The sequence below is a fragment of the Panicum virgatum genome, chromosome 4K (genome assembly GCF_016808335.1).
Source record: "Panicum virgatum strain AP13 chromosome 4K, P.virgatum_v5, whole genome shotgun sequence".
NCBI lineage: Eukaryota > Viridiplantae > Streptophyta > Magnoliopsida > Poales > Poaceae > Panicum > Panicum virgatum.
This window is the reverse complement of record NC_053139.1, coordinates 5,053,647-5,072,310: the sequence shown is the minus strand read 5'-3', so window position 1 is coordinate 5,072,310 and position 18,664 is coordinate 5,053,647. Positions and strand designations below refer to the sequence as shown.

The 18,664-nt window shown below is 56.4% G+C and overlaps 1 protein-coding gene across 1 annotated transcript; it reads right to left on the bottom strand.

The window, feature by feature from the left end:
• Positions 1-786: 786 nt before the first annotated feature.
• LOC120701801 lies at positions 787-2,551 on the bottom strand. The gene is made up of 3 exons (XM_039985616.1): positions 2,162-2,551; positions 1,400-1,980; positions 787-805 (listed from the first exon to the last, which is right to left on the bottom strand). Exons 1-3 carry the CDS (start codon positions 2,549-2,551, stop codon positions 787-789), a joined length of 990 nt encoding a protein of 329 aa, XP_039841550.1.
• Positions 2,552-18,664: the final 16,113 nt, after the last annotated feature.

The following is an 18,664-nucleotide window of genomic DNA, read 5'->3' as shown; positions in this document are numbered from 1 at the left end:
GCTGCTACGTGATGGGTTACAGCCATTCGCACAACTCGGTTTAGCTCTATACTTAGAAAAAGAAAGCAGTAATAAACCTGCAAAACAAAACCTGAGACTGAACAAAGCAGCATGGCAACTCTGACGGGAATCCGACAATAGCAGCTGGAGACAGGGAGGTTGCGGGGACAGAACAAAGGGCCTGACATACACTGAAGGGAATGAAAGAAGCGGGGCACAACCCAACCGGGAATCACATACTGTCAATCATAGGAAAAACATGTCTGCTGCCATATGAAAACATGCACACCCAGCCGCCACAACTGCGAACTGGTCTGGTGCACCGCAAGGTTCAGCACATAAACAATGTAAATTTTCAGCACAGAGTAAGCCAAAAACACATACTCTTGTTGTCACCCAATAGAGATGCAAATGTATCTAATACTACAGAATGCTTTCAGCATTTTGTTAGCCCTGAAATTAAATGATCAGTTCAAACTGTTTCCGGTCAGCAGAATGCATCAAACCAACTACAAGAAACAGGAAAGCTTCTGAGTTTTCTGAAGCTATCTGAACAAAAGAAGACAAGCCGATTCTCAAGTCATTCTACCTGAAGTAGTAGGCCTTCCGATTTCTCAACAGATGACCTGCGATGTTTGTTGTCAGATGACCTGATCTTGTTATTCAACAGTCAGGATACACCAACACCAGAACAGGGCAGCTGGATTCACAAGGGAACAAGTAAAAACAATGAGATGATTAAGCACATTGTCCTGGGTTTTTCAGCTGAGATGGGTAAACTAACAGCTACACATTTTGTGAATAACTGAATAAGAAAAGGAGCAGACAATCAGTCACAAGATCAATACTATGGCCAACAAGTGGAACTACTGAATTTTCTGAACTACGATCAGACTGTTGGCACAAATGAATTTTCCAGCAGGCACGGCGTGGCAACCACGCTGTCAAGCGCAGCGTTGTCCTCCAGCATGCACCACTTCTCCACTTATCCAGATGTCCGCTGCCCACTACGGATCCAAAGCAGGAAGCACTCATTTTGTTTGGAGACTTTGGATAGTCTACAAAATTATAGGCATCCTTTTAATCACAAATCTAATTATATTATTTTTTCAAGAAAAAGTTTATATTATACAAGATTAATCATAGGTTTAAAAAATTCAAAGTTTGAATCTATTATGGGATGGATGAAGTAGAAGCTGCCCGAACTTCCCACATGAAGCAAGACATGGATGCTACTTATTTTGGAGGCATATCTAAAACTCCGACTGCTGATCGATATACAACACATACAAGCATGAGAGCTGTGGAAAAGAAAATGCTACATGCTAGAAAGGTGAATCACATGGCGTTTTTCTCACAAAAAAAGAGCGAAAATCATATGGTTTTAGTAGGAAAAAACCATGCCGGGCGCCCTTTGCATCCTTGTGGCCGCACCACCACAGTATCCGGCAGCAGAGGCGTGATCACCCCGCTCCTCATGTCGAACACGCCGCAGTCGCGGGTCGGATCCGGCGCGGCGGCGTCGTCGTCGTCGTAGTCGCACACGAAGTAGATGCAGTCCTCCCGAGCTCCACACTCGGAAGCCGGGAGGGATCTCGACGACTGCCTGCTCACGAAGAGCGCCCGGCCTCCCAGATCGCCGACCCTCCTCCACCTGACACGGGAATCGGCGCTCAGGTCGGCCTCAAAGACTTCAAACGAGAGGGTGCGGCTGTGCTTCACCCTCTCTTTGTCCGGCAGGGTGGACAAGCATCCGATCAGTCGCCTTACCTGCAGCAGCTTGCCACTGGATTCAGCGAGGTAGCTCCAGTACACGCAGATGTGGTTCTCGCCGGCAATGGACCGGCACATGAACCCCGGATTATCATCGGCGGCGTCGGCTATGCGTTCTATGTGTGGGTCTCTTGCAGTTGGCTCGCCTTTGGAGCTCGAACCGGTATCAATGGCGTAGAGCTTGCTGAGTGAGAGAGCATACAGCAGCTACAGCTTCCCATCAAAGAACCCAACATCGTATATGTGCTCGCGATCGGGAACTGTGTATGTGATGGCACTGGTATCCCGGGGCCGGCAGAAAGAAGTTGCAGCCTCCAAACAGCTGGTAATGGTCAGTACAGCGAAAGGGGAATCTGGCGACAGGTCCTCCTGGGTGGAGAGTGGAGACCAGCACCGGCTTGAAGGAGATCGGGTATCCCGGCAGATCGGGATCGTATTGCTCAGGGAGCCGCACCGCGTCTCCGGATAAAGGGTTCGCCAGCGAGAACTCGCCGCCGGGGCGCCTGAGGAAGAGCCAGCTCCCCACGGAGCCGTGGCAGACGGCGTCCTCCGGCACGGGCATGCGGTGGATTTCGCCGCCTGGGACGCTGAGGAAGGTGCCGTCGGGGAGGTTCAGCCACGGGAGCGGAGGGGGCAGGGGCTCCTGCCGAGCAGCGCGGCGCCACGGGCGGCAGACTGCTCCAAACCGAACGCGGTCAGCTAGAGGGAGCCGCCCGACGACGAGGCCCAGGAGCTCCGGCTGGAAGTCTGCCCGGGACAGGCAGTGCCTGGCAGCCATCGTGCAAGATGAAGACGGTGTATGCTTTTTTTTTTAAAAAAAGGTTCTGAATTCTGATAGATTGCGGCGAGGAACAAGTCGAGATCGAGACGACGGTGGCACGGTGTTGAGATTTGTAGCCCCCCTAGCCGGCGTCACGGAGACCTGGAGGCTGGAGCGTGTCTCGGATTCGGAGTCTGCAGGTGAAGATCCCGGAATTCCATCAGCTTGGGCAACGGAACCGCGGAGCACGCGACAGATTCCTAGTCAGACTCGAACGACGCGATAGATTCCCAGTCAAGCTCGGACTCGGTCCAAAAATTCAGTTCATCTAAAGATCTCTTAATCTCCTCCACTTGAATGCAAGGATCGATCGATTAAGCCAGAGTACGGCGGTCTAGCAGATGCCATCCCGTCGGTCAGTCCGCCGATTCAAGGAGTTGATTCAGCAAGTGCAAAAGACCATGATTCCAGTTTCGAAATTTCCAATTTGTTTCACTTGTCAGTTGACGCTGTGGATATTATTACTTCCAATCTTCCTACAACAATCGCATCACCCAATAAATGCTGCTTAATTGTCTATTTGTATTACTTGTTCCACTGTGCGTTCAGGTGCTTTGAAGTTGGCGATCTTTTGTTTTTAGATAATGGCTTTGTAGTTGGCGATACCTGGAGGTTGATTCAGCATATGGAAGAATACAAGAGGGAACTCGTGGCAATAACATTCTCATTCATCTCTTGAAAAGCTGAAAGTCCCTCCGCAACAGATATAATGACATGATGATTGTATGTTTTTTTTTTGTTCAGATAGTTTTAGAAAAAAAATACTCAGCAGGCTCTTGTGCTTCTGGTAGTTAGGTCCTGTGCCTTCTCTAGACAGGAAATTGTAAGCTGCTTGTCGTGGTGTGGCAAACCACAGCCGGGTGGCGGAATGCACCCGCCTAAGCCTAGAGGGTGAGTACTCGGGAGTTAGCTAGTGACCAGTTCGATCTCGTTCAAGAACACGATGAACACCAAGGGTTTAGAGTGGTTCGGACCGCCGGAGCATAATACCCTACGTCCACTATGTGTTGTATTGCCTTGCCTCGAGAGAGTCTGCGAGAGCTTGAGCGAGCCTGAGTGTGTGATCTGGGGGGCTTATTGTGTACAGCGAGCGCTCCCCTTTTATATCTCAAGGGAGGCGCGTACATGGCTGTTGGGTCCCCGACAAGTAGGCCCAACGATGTAGTATAAAATAACATACTGTTCATACATTATGGCGTCGCAGACGAAGGAGATCACACTTCTGGATTTCCTTGCCTGCTCCAGGAATCCCCCGTTCAGCGTGTCCAGGCGCTGTCTTGTCGGAACGGCGTCAGGCGTAGCTAGCGGCGTTGCCTGCCACGTAGCCGACCGGCCGTGTAGCTTGCGGCGTAGGCGGCATGATGGAAAAGTGTCGTGCCATCATATCCAATTAATGCAGCAGACGGGCTCTGCGCGGGTGCGGCTGCACTGTGTATCTTGGTAATATGCAGTACACAGTGAGGCCTGACAAAGGCTGCCCCGCGTGGCGCGGCGGCAGAGCACGCCTCAACCACCAGCATTGAATGCGATGGGAGGGCGAGTCTTCCAGCGGAAGGCTCGCGCATGAGCCCGCGCCCGTGCCTCCGGGACACGTGGCGGCTCCGGACCCCCCGGCGGTATGTTGGTTCTACCGCACGGGAGGTCCGGATGGGCGCGGGAGGTCCCGGACCCCTATGGGGGGTTCGAGGCCCCGGCTGGCAGCTCGGAGCTTCCTTTCCTTAGGGACACGTGGCATCTCCGGACCCGTCCCCGAGCGGGGAGCTGGCCCGGGGCCGCTGGTTCGATGAGGTAAGAGTCGGACCGTGGGGCCCGGCTGCTCCGCCCTTTACCGCGTGGTTACGGATAACTACGCGGGCCTTGCCTTTCTGCAGTAGAAGTGAGTATCCCTGCTACAGGGTACCGACAGTGGCCCCCGGGCCCGCCTCGGGGGAGGTACGAACCCGCAGGTGGGGCCACTACTGTGATTCGGCTTTGCATAACTTGAAGCCTCTTACTGCAGGAGTCTCTTCCGGCCTTGACCGTCCATCGGGTTTTTGTTGCCTCATCACATTGCAACGGTTTACTGACTCATGGACCCACGCATAGTGGTTCACCTAGTCATGCGCACGACGCTCGGCATTGTTGCGGCCGGAGTAAACGAGATATTTACCACCGGCGCAGTTCCCGAAAAGCTTGGCCACGCCAGCGCTTAATACGCGCATGTCAGCCCAGCTTCCGCCTCGCTCTGCGTGCGGGCGACGGTTCAAATCCCGCCTTTTCACACCTTTGTATGTTACCTGCCCCCCCCCCAGACAGGTGGGCCTGGGCCCCCTTGTCAGGGACTGGGCGGTCAACACTAGGTGTGGGCGTCGCTTGAGTTCCAGCGACGGTTCCGGGGCGCGCCGGTTGAGTCAGGCTTTATAATGGGGTGAACCGCATACCGCGGTTACTTTCCCGCATTCGCCTTCTTCCTTCCAACCCTTGCGCCCCTTTGCCTTCGAGCTTCCTTGCCCCTTGCTCCCCCGCACGGCTTTCTCCCCACCTCCACAGAGAAATGGCATCCCTTGCTCATCCCCGCCATTTCCAGTCCGAAGAGGAGCTGAGCACGGTGCGCCGCCTACTTGGATGGAGTGCTCAGGAGACCGCTTGGGGGATTCGAGTAGGCTCGGTTCCCCTTGGCAACCTCCGCGCCGGGGAATTTGTGCTATTCACCTCGCACATTTCCACCGGCATGGGGCTGCCGATATCTTCGTTCCTGCTATTGCTGTAGGAAGACTTCGGCCTCCAACTTCAGCACCTTACGCCCCACTCCCTCCTCCTGACGTCCATCTTCGTGCATTTATGCGAGATGTTCGTGGGAGTGCGGCCCTGCGTCATCCTCTTCCGCTATTTCTTCATACTGGTGAAGTCCGGGAGGGCGAAGGATGAGGTGGGGGCGTATTATTTCCAGACAAGGAGCAACCCGCTGATGCCTTACATTCCCGGCCTTACTGGCGGGAAGTGGGAGGAGTGGCGCAAATATTGGGTGATCGTCACCACCGAAGCCAACGAGCGCCTCGCCTTGCCAACCGAGGGACCCGCCACCGACCGAGCATCCTGGAGGGCCAAGCCGTCCCTGCAGCCGGAGTTCGACTCCGTGCTGGGCAAGATCAGTTCGCTGGCGGAGAGCGGCCTCACCTCGTGGCACGTGCTCGGAGATTTCCTGCAGCGCCGGATCGCCCCCCTGAAGCAGCGGCCGCGCCCTGCTTGGAGCTTCACCGGCCTCAACGACTGCAGTAGGACCCACCACGGAGAGGGGAGTGATCCGACCCAGGAAGCCTTGGAGGTCCTAGTGCGGGCGGTGACGGGGGACGCCTTCATCCCGGAGAACCTGATCCTTCCCCAGGGGGTTGTCCCCCTCTGCGAGGACACGCGCCTGAGGACCGCAGTGCTGGCCACCCTACCAACTCTTGATGACGGTTTGCTGGCTGCACGCCAGACCGGAGGTGACCCGAACCGTGGGGTCCGGATCCCTGGTGCGTCCGGGGATCAAGCCGTGTCGAGCATCGTGGGGTCCGGCCCCACCGCGAAGGGCAAGCAGGCCGCGGCTGGTAGCGCCACCACGAGCGGTCCCAGCCAGGCCCGGAGCAGCTCCGGTGCGTCGTCGGGGGATGCGGGCCGGCGCAGGTTGCAGCGGGGCGACGGGACCCTAGTTGGGGAGCCCACCGCGAAGCGCCAGAGGTTCGCTGAGGACACGGGCCAGGGCAGCTCCCGAGCCCCCGGCCATCGCGGGACCTCCGAAGTGGACGCGCCGCCACCATCACCGCCGAGAGACACCTCCCCCCGGCAGCAACAGCAGCAGCGGTAGCCACGGGAGCAACAGCATCAGCAGCAGTAGCAGGAGCGGCCACAGGAGTAGCGGCAGTAGCAGAAGCAGTCGTCGGGCCTCCGTGGACGCTGGGCGCAGCCGCACCCGACGCAGCGGCCTCTGCTATCCCGGTGGTACCCGATGTGGCGGGGACGGGCGCGGCATACGCAGTGGCGGCGGTGGCGCCGGTGCTGGGCGCAGCCGCACCCGACGAAGTGGCGGCGGAGGCGCCGGTGCTGGGCGCAGCCGCACCCGACGCAGCGGCGGTGGAGGCTCCGGTGCTGGGCCCAGCCGCACCCGACGCAGCGGCGGCGGAGGCGCCGGTGCTGGGCGCAGCCGCTCCCGACGCGGAGGCGGCGGAGGCGTCGGTGCTGGGCGCAGCCGCACCCAACGCGGCGGCGGCGGAGACGGCGGTGCTGGGCGCAGCCGCGGCGAGTACAACGGCTACTTAGGCTCCGATGTCGTCATCGGAAGCTCCCACCTCGGTCCTGTTGCAGAGGAGGAGTTGGAGGTGGTCTTTGGCAGGCAGCTCCTGCAGCTCCAACCCCCGGAGGAGGAAGCGACTCCCCTTCCCCAGGTGCTGGACCAGGTCCGGAGGTCGATAGTGGAGGCAACCTCTTCCGCCGAGGCGGCCTTCCGGCGGTAGTGGGCTGCCCTGGAAAGCGAACGCCAGCGCCTCTCCGACTGGCACACCCGCCTGGAAGCGCACACGAAGGCTGAAGCCTCCCATGCTGCAGAAGCTCGCTCCAAACTCAAGGCCGACCAAGAGGCCTACCGAGTCAACCTTCGGAAGGTGTTTGACCGGGAGTTCGCAGTGTCGAACCGGGAGAAAGCCCTGGCGCAGTGGAAGGAGGCTTTTGCCCTGGAGGTTGTCGGCTTCGCGGCTCAGCGGGCCGATCTTGAGACCCGGCTCGCTACCCAGCAGTCCGAGCTCGAGGCCCGCAGCCAGGGCCTCGAGATCCGCAAGCAGGAGCTGGACGGGCTCTCTGGGACCCTGGCTGGATGGCGGAAGGAGCTGGAGGAGAGGGCCAGCAAGCTGGCCATTGCTGAGCAGGAGCTGGAGGACGATAGGAAGTCCCTCGATAGGCGGGAATCCCTCACCACCAGTATGGAGAAGCAGCTTGAGCGGCAGCGCGACTCCCTCAAGAAGCGGAAGGAGTCGGCGGAGAAGAAGACGGCAGAGCTCGAGGAGAGGCTCCGCGAGGTGGAAGCAGCCAAGGCAGCTCTGGACAGCCGGATCCAGGAGGCGGTCCGGGAGGCAGTCCAGAAGCTGTAGGAGGATCAGCGCCTGGGGGTCCAGCGGATCGCCGACTGGGCGAATGAAGCGAGTTTAGCACTGGTGCCATTTGGAATGAGCCCAATCCAAGTGGCAGAGGCGCCAGCATCGATAGTTGATGCCCTTTCGGTGCTGAACTCCGCTTCGGATAGGCTCCGGCGTCTGGAGCCGGTCCTTGCTGGCCAGCTTGAGGTCGAGGGCCACGAGCTGATCCGAATGGTGGCGGAGCACATTCTGACGTGCCTCCGGAGCCACGACCCGGCCATCTCGCTAGCCCCGGTGCTCAATGGTCCTCTGGCGGAGACGGAGGCCGCCGCTCGGGACAGCGTGCGAGAGGTCGTCGACTTCGTCGCCGCCTACTTTAAGCGGGAGCCTGCCGATCCCTAAGCTGCACATTGTACCTTTGCTTTGTTTTTTGAGTTATGTAACAAAACATTGTACTGTAATAGTTGAAATTTTTAAATAGAGGAAAATTTCAACTTAGCTGCTTGTCAATTGCTCTGATTGCGGTATGCAGTACCCCGGCGCCCTGGCCCCTTGGCAAGTAGGTGCAGTTGTTTGGACCTATCTGCCACCCGAGCCGTAGAAGACATCCCGGACCCCCGTATGAGGTTGGGGAAGCATCCTTGGGCATAGGTGTAGCATAGTTTGCAAGCCGAGCAAGCGTCTTATTTCCTGTGTAGTCGAAAGAACTAGAAAGAGGGGAATCAAATTCGCTTATATAGTAGTAATGATACTGCAACTTAGCTGCTTGACGCATGCAGAATCGATCCGTGACGTCTGGGTCAAAGCGAATGCTCCGGGCCCCCTGGGAGATAGACTCAGTTGTTTTGAGTCTGTCTACCACCGAGACTGGAACTTGATCTGTATGAAACTTTTGAAGCGGACGCTGGGACCCCCTGGTAGATAGGCTCAATGGTTGAGGCTGGCTACCACCAGTCAAAGTTTAGCCTGTGTACCACTTCAAAGTTACAGCTTAGTAGCAGGCCCGCGGGACCTATTCTGGACCGGCCCCCAGGCTAGTACAAGGTCCGGGGCTCTAGATGCACAGGTCCGGGCAATTCAGTGTTTGTTATAGAGTGGTGGAGTGTGTAGGCTTAGGGTGCGGAACCAGGCTAAGGCGCTACGCAGGGCTTCGCACCACTCCAGGAAACAACACGACTTTTCCGGACCTGGCTCCAATGCTCCAGAACCTTCCCAGTAGTGGGTGAGGTCACTCTGTCGTACTCGGTCCTTTGAGATATGGAGCTGGACATGCCGTATAGGATTTAGGAAGCCAACTCTTGAGCTAGAATGAGGTCTGAGCCCCTAATTACCCGGCTCCAGGTACTAGAGCACTTGTTACAGGGCGGTGGAGTGTGTAGGCTTTTGAGCACGGAACCGGCTAAGCGGCTACACAGGACTCCGGACCACCCCAGGAACACAAGCACCCCCTCTCCAGAGCAGGTCCCTAGGGGCCCGGACCCCTCCCCAGCAGCAAGATGGTCCGGTATCTGTACGGCAGTCCAGCAACTCAATACAGATCTTAGTTGTAGCGACAAGAGTGGAAGTCCGCGCAGGGGTTAGAAAAGTAAAATCTCGAGAATCAGAATGCGAAATTAAATTTTGACACAAAGACAGAACTGGGAAAAATCTTTCCTTTGCAACTTGATGTACATGGCTTGCGTGATGGGTGCCAGAGGCCGGGTTTACGAGGTCGGACCTCTACCGCTCTGAACGACGCGTTAGTTGACAGTGCGATGGATGCCAGAGGTCGGGTTTACGAGGATGGACCCCAACCGCTCTGGGCCGCACGCTAACTCTATCTTATTACAAAGGAAAAGTTTATTTCCCTGCTCCGCCTAGGTGTAAAACTTACGCAGATGCTCTATGTTCCATGGGTTGGGCAGCGGCACTCCATCTTCTGTGGCCAGGCGAACGCATCCGGGCCGGCATACTTCTATAACCTTGAAGGGCCCCTCCCAGCTGGGGGAGAGTTTGTGGAGCCCCGCTCGGTTCAGGATCCGTCTGAGGACGAGGTCGCCAGCCCGGAGCTCCCTACTGTGCACGAACCGTTGATGATAGCGCCGGAGCGCCTGGTTGTAGCGTGCATTTCGGATTGCTACTCGCCACCTTCGTTCGTCAACGAAGTCCACGTCATCACGCCACAGCTGCTCCTGCATGGACTCGTTAAAAGCCTGGACCCGTGGCGAGCCCAGGTGAATTTCTGGGGGAAGGCATGCTTCAGCCCCGTAGACCAGGAAGAATGGAGTCTCCCCGGTGGCTCGGTTGGGTGTCGTCCGGTTGCCCCATAGTACGCTCAGAAGCTCATCAACCCATTTGGCACCATGCTTCTTCAAGCAGTTGTAGGTGTGGGTCTTGAGTCCCCTGAGGATCTCTGCATTGGCTCTCTCAACCTGTCCATTGCTGCGGGGATGTGCCACAGACGCAAAGCATAGCTGGATGCCGATGTCCTCGCAGTACTCCTGGAAGAGTCTGCTTTTGAATTGGGTCCCGTTGTCCGCAATGATGCGGTTTGGGACGCCAAATCTGCACACAATGGACTTGAGGAATGCGACTGCTGACTTTTTAGTGATATTCACCACAGGGGTAACCTCCGGCCACTTCGTGAACTTGTTGATGGCGACGTAGAGGAACCGGTACCCGCCGACGGCCCGGGGGAATGGCCCCAGGATATCTACACCCCACACGGCAAATGGCCATGAGGGCGGAATCATTTGCAGAGCTTGTGCCAGTGTGTGTATTTGCTTTGCATGGAACTGGCATGCTTTGCAGGACTTCACCAGCTCAGCCGCATCTTGGAGCGCTGTCGGCCAGTAGAAACCATGTCGAAAGGCCTTGCCAACAAGCGTGCGAGATGAGGAATGACTTCCACACTCGCCTCCATGGATCTCCGCGAGCAACTCGAGGCCCTCTCCCTGGGAAATGTACTGCATGAGGACACCATTGGCGCCACGGCGGTAGAGATCCCCTTCTACCACCGCGTAGCGCTTAGCCAATCGCACTATGCGCTCAGCGGACACATCGTCGTCAGGAAGGATATTGTCTCTCAGGTAGCCCCGGATCTCGGAGATCCATGCATCGGGAGCTCCCTGAGCAGGTGGGGGTGGCTCTATGAGGTCTCCAGGATCCTCAACAGAGCACACAGCCCAGGTCGGGCACCATAGGTGTAATGCCGCCGGGACCGCTAGCTTCGAGGTGATAGCTTGATCCCCTTCACCCAGCTCGGCAGGCTGGGCGGTAGGTCTCAGCAGCCATCTTTCGAAGATGCCCTCGGGCACGGATGCCCAGGTAGATGCTCTCGCGGAGAGATCATCTGCTGCTGAGTTGAGTTCGCGGGGAACATGTTGTAGTTCCAAGGCGTCGAAGTCCTTCTCGAGCTTCCTCACGTGGATGAGGTATGCCGCGAGCTGGGGATTGTTGCAACTGCAATCCCCTCGGACCTGCTTGATGATTAGCTGAGAATCCCCCTTCACCAGAAGCTGCCGGACCCCCAGAGAGAGGGCTTGTGTCAGGCCAAAGATCAGGGCTTCGTACTCCGCCATGTTGTTGGTGGCCTTGAACTCAAGGTGCACCATGTACTTCAGCTGATCTCCGTTTGGGTCGATGAGGACCACACCAGCTCCAACCCACTTCTCGCGAGCGGACCCGTCGAAGAAGAGTGTCCAGTGGGGCTCGGTGAAGACTGGTGTCCTGACTTCCGGCTCCGGGGGTCCGGCGTTGAAGTCCGGACCCCCAGAATTGCTTGGGGAAGGAGTTCATTCCACTATGAAGTCGGCCAGGATCTGGCTCTTGACTGCATGGCGAGGCTGGAAGTCCAATTGGAACTCAGCCAGCTTTGCTGCCCACTTGGTGATATTGCCCGTGGCGTTAGAGTTGTGCAGGATCGCTCTTAGCGGGTAAGAGGTTACTACGACAACTCGGTGTGCATGGAAGTAGTGGCGCAGTTTCCTGGACGCAATAAGTATCACATAGATGAGCTTATGCGTCTCAAGATACCTGGCCTTCGCCTCGTGGAGGACTTCACTGACGTAGTAGACTGGCTTTTGGATGGTCCGGACCCTAGTGACCGGGTCCGGCTCGCCCTTGTCCGCTTTGTCAGGTCCTTGGGCCCCCAGCGGTTCTGGGTTCCCACTGGGACGTGGCTCCTCCGGACCCCCTTGTCCGGGTTCCGGAGCTTCAGGCAGAGGTGAGGCTGACGGGGCCCTGTGTCCGGGGTCCGGCTCACCATCCTTGACCGGGGAGACTCTGGTGTCCCCCTGGCGAGTTTGCTCCGTCCTCTCGGCGACCAGCACCATGCTGACCACCTCCGAAGACGCAGCAAGATACAGAAATAACGTCTCACCCGGCTCTGGAGCCACCAATACTGGCAGTGAGGTGAGATGCCGCTTCAGTTCCTGGAAGGCTTGTTCAGCCTCTTCGGTCCAAGAAAATGGACCGGACCTCCTCAATAGTTTGAAGAAGGGGAGGGCCCTCTCGGCTAGCCTCGATATGAAGTGGCTAAGAGCGGCGAGGTATCCAGTAAGCTTCTGGACATCCTTGATGCGGCCAGGAGGCCTCATTGCTTCGATCGCCTTGATCTTGGCTGGGTTTGCCTCGATGCCTCGATGTGAGACCAGGAAACCCAGCAGCTTCCTCGCCGAGACGCCGAAGATACACTTCTCGGGATTCAGCTTCGTGCGCGTGGCACACAGCCGGTCGAAGACGAGGGACAGGTCCTCAACTAGTGTTGACCCTACCTTAGTCTTGACCACAATGTCATCGACATACACCTCAACAATATCTCTAATTAGATTGCAGAAGGTTTTGTTCATAGCTCGTACAAACGTGGGTAAGGCATTCCTCAGACCATATGGCATAACAATATAGCAATAAAGCCCATCTACTGTTACAAAAGCGGTATGCTTCCTATCCTCTCTAGACATCTGAATCTGGTGGAAACTAGAGTATGCATCTAGGAAAGACAAAAGGTCACACCCGGAGGTGGAGTCCACGATCTGATCGATACGTGGAAGAGGATAGGGGTCTCTAGGACATGCCTTGTTGAGGCTGGTGTAGTCGATGCACATCCGAAGCTTCCCGTTGGCCTTTGGGACGACGACCGGATTGGCCAACCACTCGGGGTTGTGGACCTCCTCGATGAAGCCAGCGTGTAGGAGCTTGCGGACCTCTTCACGGATGAAGTTCTGCCGCTCCACGGACTGCTTCCGAGGCTTCTGGCGCACCGGCGTGGCGTTAGGGTAGATCCTCAGATTGTGATCAATCACTTCCCTGGGGATCCCGGGCATCTGTGACGGTTCCCAGGCGAACACGTCCACGTTTGCCCGGAGGAAAGCGATGAGCGCATCTTCCTATTTCTCCTCCAGGTTCCCCGCGATGCGGGTGGTCCTGGTGGAGTCCGCTCCGATCTGCAAAGTCTTCACGGGAACATCGTCCGGATCAGACGGCTGAACCCTAGGTGCGAGGGGGATGGGTCCTCCTCGGAACGTGCAGCCTCTGCCGCCAGAGCATGCAGCCTCTCAACTGCAGCGACGGCAGCGGTGCGGTCGCCCCACACGGTGAGGACACCGGCAGGGGAAGGCATCTTCAAGACCAAGTACCCGTAATGGGCAGTGGCCATGAAGCGATAGAGAGCCGGCCGGCCAATGATGGCGTTGAAAGAGAGGTTCACCTCCGCTACATCGAACTAAACGCTCTCTGTGCGGAAGTTCTCCTCGGTCCCGAACGTGACCAGCAGTGTGATGCTCCCCAGGGGGAACACCGGGTGTGGGCCCACTCCGGAGAATGGGCGTGAGGGAGTCAGCTTGGACTCCGGGATCTGCAGCTGCTTGAATGCTGCATAGCTGATGACGTTGAGGCCGGCTCCACCGTCGATCAGCACGTGATAAAGCCTCACGTTGGATATGACAGGGGCGGTGACTAGAGGTAGTACACCGACCCCAGCCATATTCTCCGGGCAGTCGGATGGCCCGAAAGAGATGGTGGTGTTCATTCACCTTTGGTGCGGCGCCGCCTTCGGGACCCCCGGCCTCGCCGAAAGGACTTCTCGGCGAAGGGTCTTCACGTCCCGCCGGGAGACAAGCTCTCAGCTTCCACCATACATTATGTACAGCTTCTTGCGGCGGTCTCCGCTGTCGGAGTCGGAGTTGTCGTCGTGGTACACGCCCTTCAGCTCCCGAGCGGGGGATTGGTACCCCAGCTCCTTCTCCCTGGCCGCGACCCCGCTGTCGGAGGCCTTCTCCTTGCCGGGCCGCTGGCGAGGAGGGGGTGAGCCGTCCTTAGAGGACTGCTCACGCCGCCCGCTGACCCGCTTCGCCAGCTTCTGGATCTCGCGGCAGTCAGCGGCGCTGTGGCGAGCGGTGGGATGCACTGGGCATAAACCTCCGCTGCCACCTTGTGGGCGAGGGTGTTTGCCATGTGCATTCTGGCCCCCAGCCGCTGCCGCTGCAGCTGGTGCCGCTACGGCGACGGCTGGTCCGCCAGGCTGCGACTCCCCGTGACTCCGGTTCTTGTTCTTCTTCTTCTTGCCACTGCCCTGAGCGGTAGCAGCAGAGCCACCAGCCTTGGCATCTCCATCTTGGGGAGCTGAGTGCCATGCACGGCCCTCAGCGGCCCTGGCACACTTGTCTGCCAGGGAGAAAAGTGTGGTGACGCTTTCCACCTCGTGCGTCGCCAGCTTCTCGAGCATCTTCTCGTCACGTACCCCCTGTCGGAAAGCAGTGATAATAGATGCATCGGAGATACGAGGAATGGTACCCCGTACCTTGGTGAAGCACGAGATGAAGGCCCGGAGCGTCTCCCCGGGTTTCTGCCTCACAGCGTGGAGGTGAGCCTCCACACCATGCTGCTGGTACGCACTAGCGAAGTTAGTAGTGAACCTCGCACAGAGCTCCTCTCAGGACTGGATCGTCCCAAGAGTAAGGTTCATGAGCCAAGTCCGGGCTGGCCCAGTCAAGGATACATGAAAGTAGCTCACCATGACGGCGCCGTTACCACCAGCTGCTGTGATGGCAGTAACGTACACCTGCAGGAATTCCGATGGGTTAGTGGTACCGTCATACTTCTCCGGCAGGTGCGGGCGGAACTTGGATGGTTATGCCACGGCGCGGAGGTGATCTGCAAGCGCTGCGCAGCCCACTCCAGCCACCGGAGCACCCGACTGTATCCGGGCGTTCACCGGAGGCTTGGGTGCCACCACGTCCAAGTCGGGGTTGAGGTTGCGGCCCTCAATGTTGAGACGGCGCTCTCGCGCCCTCTCCACGGAGATGCGGGCGTCCTCTTCCGCACGCCTGCAGTTGAGCTCCGCCCGCAGGTCTTCTGTCCATGCACCCCTTACTGTGGGGGAGCGCACGGATGCCGACGCACCGCCTTGGCGCCGGTGGTAGGGCACCACCGCATAGCCAGGCGGAGGTTGTTGCCCAGTCCTTACGGAACTGGGGGAGGCCTGAGCCAGATGGAGGAGACGGTCAACGTCATCCCGCCACTGCCTCAGGGCATCTGGCGAGGCTGCAGCAGTCGGAGGGTTGCGAAGCAACTCCCTAGCCGTCGCCAGCGCTCCGCCGCTCGCAGCTTGTGAGGGGGCCCTTGACGGTGGTTGCTCCATAGGCACGGTTGCCCCTGGAGCAGGAACGCGAGAGGCATGTGGCGTGGAGGACGCCACACCCTCTGTCATCTCCATGTCGTCCACCCGAACCATGGAGACGAGCAAGAGATGAATCGAAACCAGCTAATCCCCCTACCTGGCGCGCCAAATGTCGTGGTGTGGCAAACCACAGCCGGGTGGCGGAATGCACCCGCCTAAGCCCAGAGGGTGAGTACTCGGGGGTTAGCAAGTGACCAGTTCGATCTCGCTCAAGAACACGATGAACACCAAGGGTTTAGAGTGGTTCGGGCCGCCGGAGCATAATACCCTACGTCCACTATGTGTTGTATTGCCTTGCGTCGAGAGAGTCTGCGAGAGCTTGGGCGAGCCTGAGTGTGTGATCTGGGGGGGCTTGTTGTGTATAGTGAGCGCTCCCCTTTTATATCTCAAGGGAGGCGCGTACATGGCCGTTGGGTCCCCGACAAGTAGGCCCAACGATGTAGTATAAAATAACATACTGTTCATACATTATGGCGTCGCAGGTGAAGGAGATCACACTCCTGGATTTCCTTGCCCGCTCCAGGAATCCCCCGTTCAGCGTGTCCAGGCGTTGTCTTGTCGGAACGGCGTCAGGCGTAGCTAGCGGCGTTGCCTGCCACGTAGCCGAACGGTCGTGTAGCTTGCGGCGTAGGCGGCATGATGGAAAAGTGTCGTGCCATCGTATCCAATTAATGTAGCAGACGGTCTCTGCGCGGGTGCGGCTGCACTGTGTATCTTGGTAATATGCGGTATACAGTGAGGCCTGACAAAGGCTGCCCCGCGTGCCGCGGCGGCAGAGCACGCCTCAACCACCAGCATTGAATGCGATGGGAGGGCGAGTCTTCTAGCGGAAGGCTCGCGCATGAGCCCGCGCCGTGCCTCCGGGACACGTGGCGGCTCCGGACCCCCCGGCGGTATGTTGGTTCTACCGCACGGGAGGTCCGGATGGGTGCGGGAGGTCCCGGACCCCTATGGGGGGTCCGCGGCCCCGGCTGGCAGCTCGGAGCTTCCTTTCCTCAGGGACACGTGGCGTCTCCGGACCCGTCCCCGAGCGTGGAGCTGGCCCGGGGCCGCTGGTTCGATGAGGTAAGAGCCGGACCCGTGGGGCCCGGCTGCTCCGCCCTTTACCGCGCGGTTACGGATAACTACGCGGGCCTTGCCTTGCTGCAGTAGAAGTGGGTATCCCTGCTACAGGGTACCGTCACTGCTGAAAGCGTTCTAAGGAAATAATGGCTGAACGATTTTGCACAGCGTCATTGGTTGTATTAGTAATCATCTTCAGGTCTATTGGGGGGGTTTACTTTTTATCTTGGTCTGATACGTCAAGTATTACAGTCAATGTTTTCAAAACTCAAGTTTTAGTTATAAATTGAAAACAATGGTTACATCATTTGTGCTAAAGCTCTGGACCAACATCATCAACACAGCGTTTCTTGGTATATTTTAGAAAATGGATAGAATAATCTGCATCTCTACACATGGTTACCAAAGAACAAGAAAGACTCGGACCAGTAAGAGTTCAGCAGCTATTAATCAGCTATAGCTGCAGTGGTCTTGGAAGTAGGCTGGGCCGCAGAAGACATTCCAAGCTGCAAGCCTTACAACCACCATCCAAAGGCGCGCTGCCTTGTGTTGTTGGGCCACGGAAGGTCTAGCAGCGTTGAGACGACTCATCTTTGATAAGGAGATCCCCAGGTCGGTCAAGATCCGACCCCTGCACCACGGCACACGCGGGGTGAGCTCCTTCGGACATAAGTATAGGACGACTGACATACCTTGATGTTCCACCATGAAGCTACTAAACGGTGTTCCGCAGCTACCTGGACACGGGCCGGTGACCTGACTCCCTGATGATTGGGAGCCAGTCATGTTCGATGTGAACATTAACTTGTTTACACCTCGAGAATGCAGTGTTGCATGTAGACACCATTTGTGGATCTATCTAACTCCATTTTCATTATAGCCTTGGCTGACCCACCGTCCGCTCTCGACATCTTGCAAGCATAAACGTAATATATCAATTAGCAGAAATGTTAACATAACTCGGCATATAATGTGGCAAATAGGTCGGCTCACCCAACACTTAATCATCCAGAAATTGTGAATCCAATCATAAAGGTCTTCATCCAGCGACAACATATCATTGCACACTGCTGTTTCCCTGTGTCTTGCAAAGGAGAAACGGGCGACCAACAGTTGGGTAGAAATTCATATCGCTCTGCACAGGTGCATTGCAGGTAAGACAAATTGTCAAATTCCAATCAATAAGATTACATCAGGCCCTAAGGCCCAACGATAATATTACATGAATATCATGAAAGATGGCTGCCCCAAGTCTTTTTGTCCAGCACCCATGCTACTGATTTGCCCTTGTATCAGTCGAGTGGAATGTTCATGTCCTAGTCTGTAAGATGTTTTCTCTTCACTACTACTTTATGGCACATTGACACTTTAAGCAGTAGCTCAAAAGACCATCCTTTACTGCTTCTACACCAGTTTTGTTAACCTCTAACAACTTCATCTTCAACTGTGAGAAGCATCGGCCACAGATAATCCAATCACTGACCTTCTCGCAGGCCAAGCAGCTTAGTTTGTAACATATTAAGGTATTCATCAATCACCTAGCAAAAATCATAGTCCCATAAAGGAAAAACCATGAGCTGACCTGCTTCGGTGCCCTTGCGTGACCTCTTTTTTGTTTGCGTATTGCTCGCCTTTCCATTGGTGGAAGTTTCCTCTCCTCCAGTGTTTGTAGAGGCTAAAAAACCCTATAGCGAGCTATAAACTAGCTAACTCATTTAGTGGTTCTGTAAATATTATTTGTGGAAAGATTTGCGACTCTAACCAACTCTATATGAGAACTCAACTCTTTATTTATCATAACTTATACAACAGGACCAGTGCACTCTTTATGCAGCTACCATATCATGACCCTATTGCACTATATGACAACCTTGCCATCGATTACTTGAGACCTCTTATGCCATGGTGTAACACACCGGTGTTAGTTTTGATGTTAATATCATGCTTAATCGCTAATCAGGGTTAATCACGATTATTAGCGTTAATCGAGCTCGCGCGGTAAACATCGGTTTAGCCGCGTTCGATCTCGTTTTTGTCCTTAATCCAGGCTTCGAATCAATTTTCGCCCAAAAGCAAAGTTGTAGACCTTTTTGTCTTCTACAACTTTTATTTTGGCCAAATTTCAAGTTCTTATATGAAAATTTGAGTTTTGGATCGTCAAACTTGAATCAAATTCAGTCAAATGAGCTCCACTGTTCTTCCCCTGTACCTTCACTGTGCTTGCCGTGACCGTCACAGCACCGGCGACATCCACGCGTCGCGATC

Excerpts from the sequence above, each read along its gene's own strand:
- LOC120701801 (XM_039985616.1), bottom strand. The coding sequence starts at position 2,551 with ATGGCTGCCAGGCACTGCCTGTCCCGGGCAGACTTCCAGCCGGAGCTC. Across the intron at positions 1,981-2,161 it reads TCTCCTTCAAGCCGGTGCTG|CTGCTGTATGCTCTCTCACT; the intron begins GTCTCCACTCTC and ends GGGAAGCTGTAG.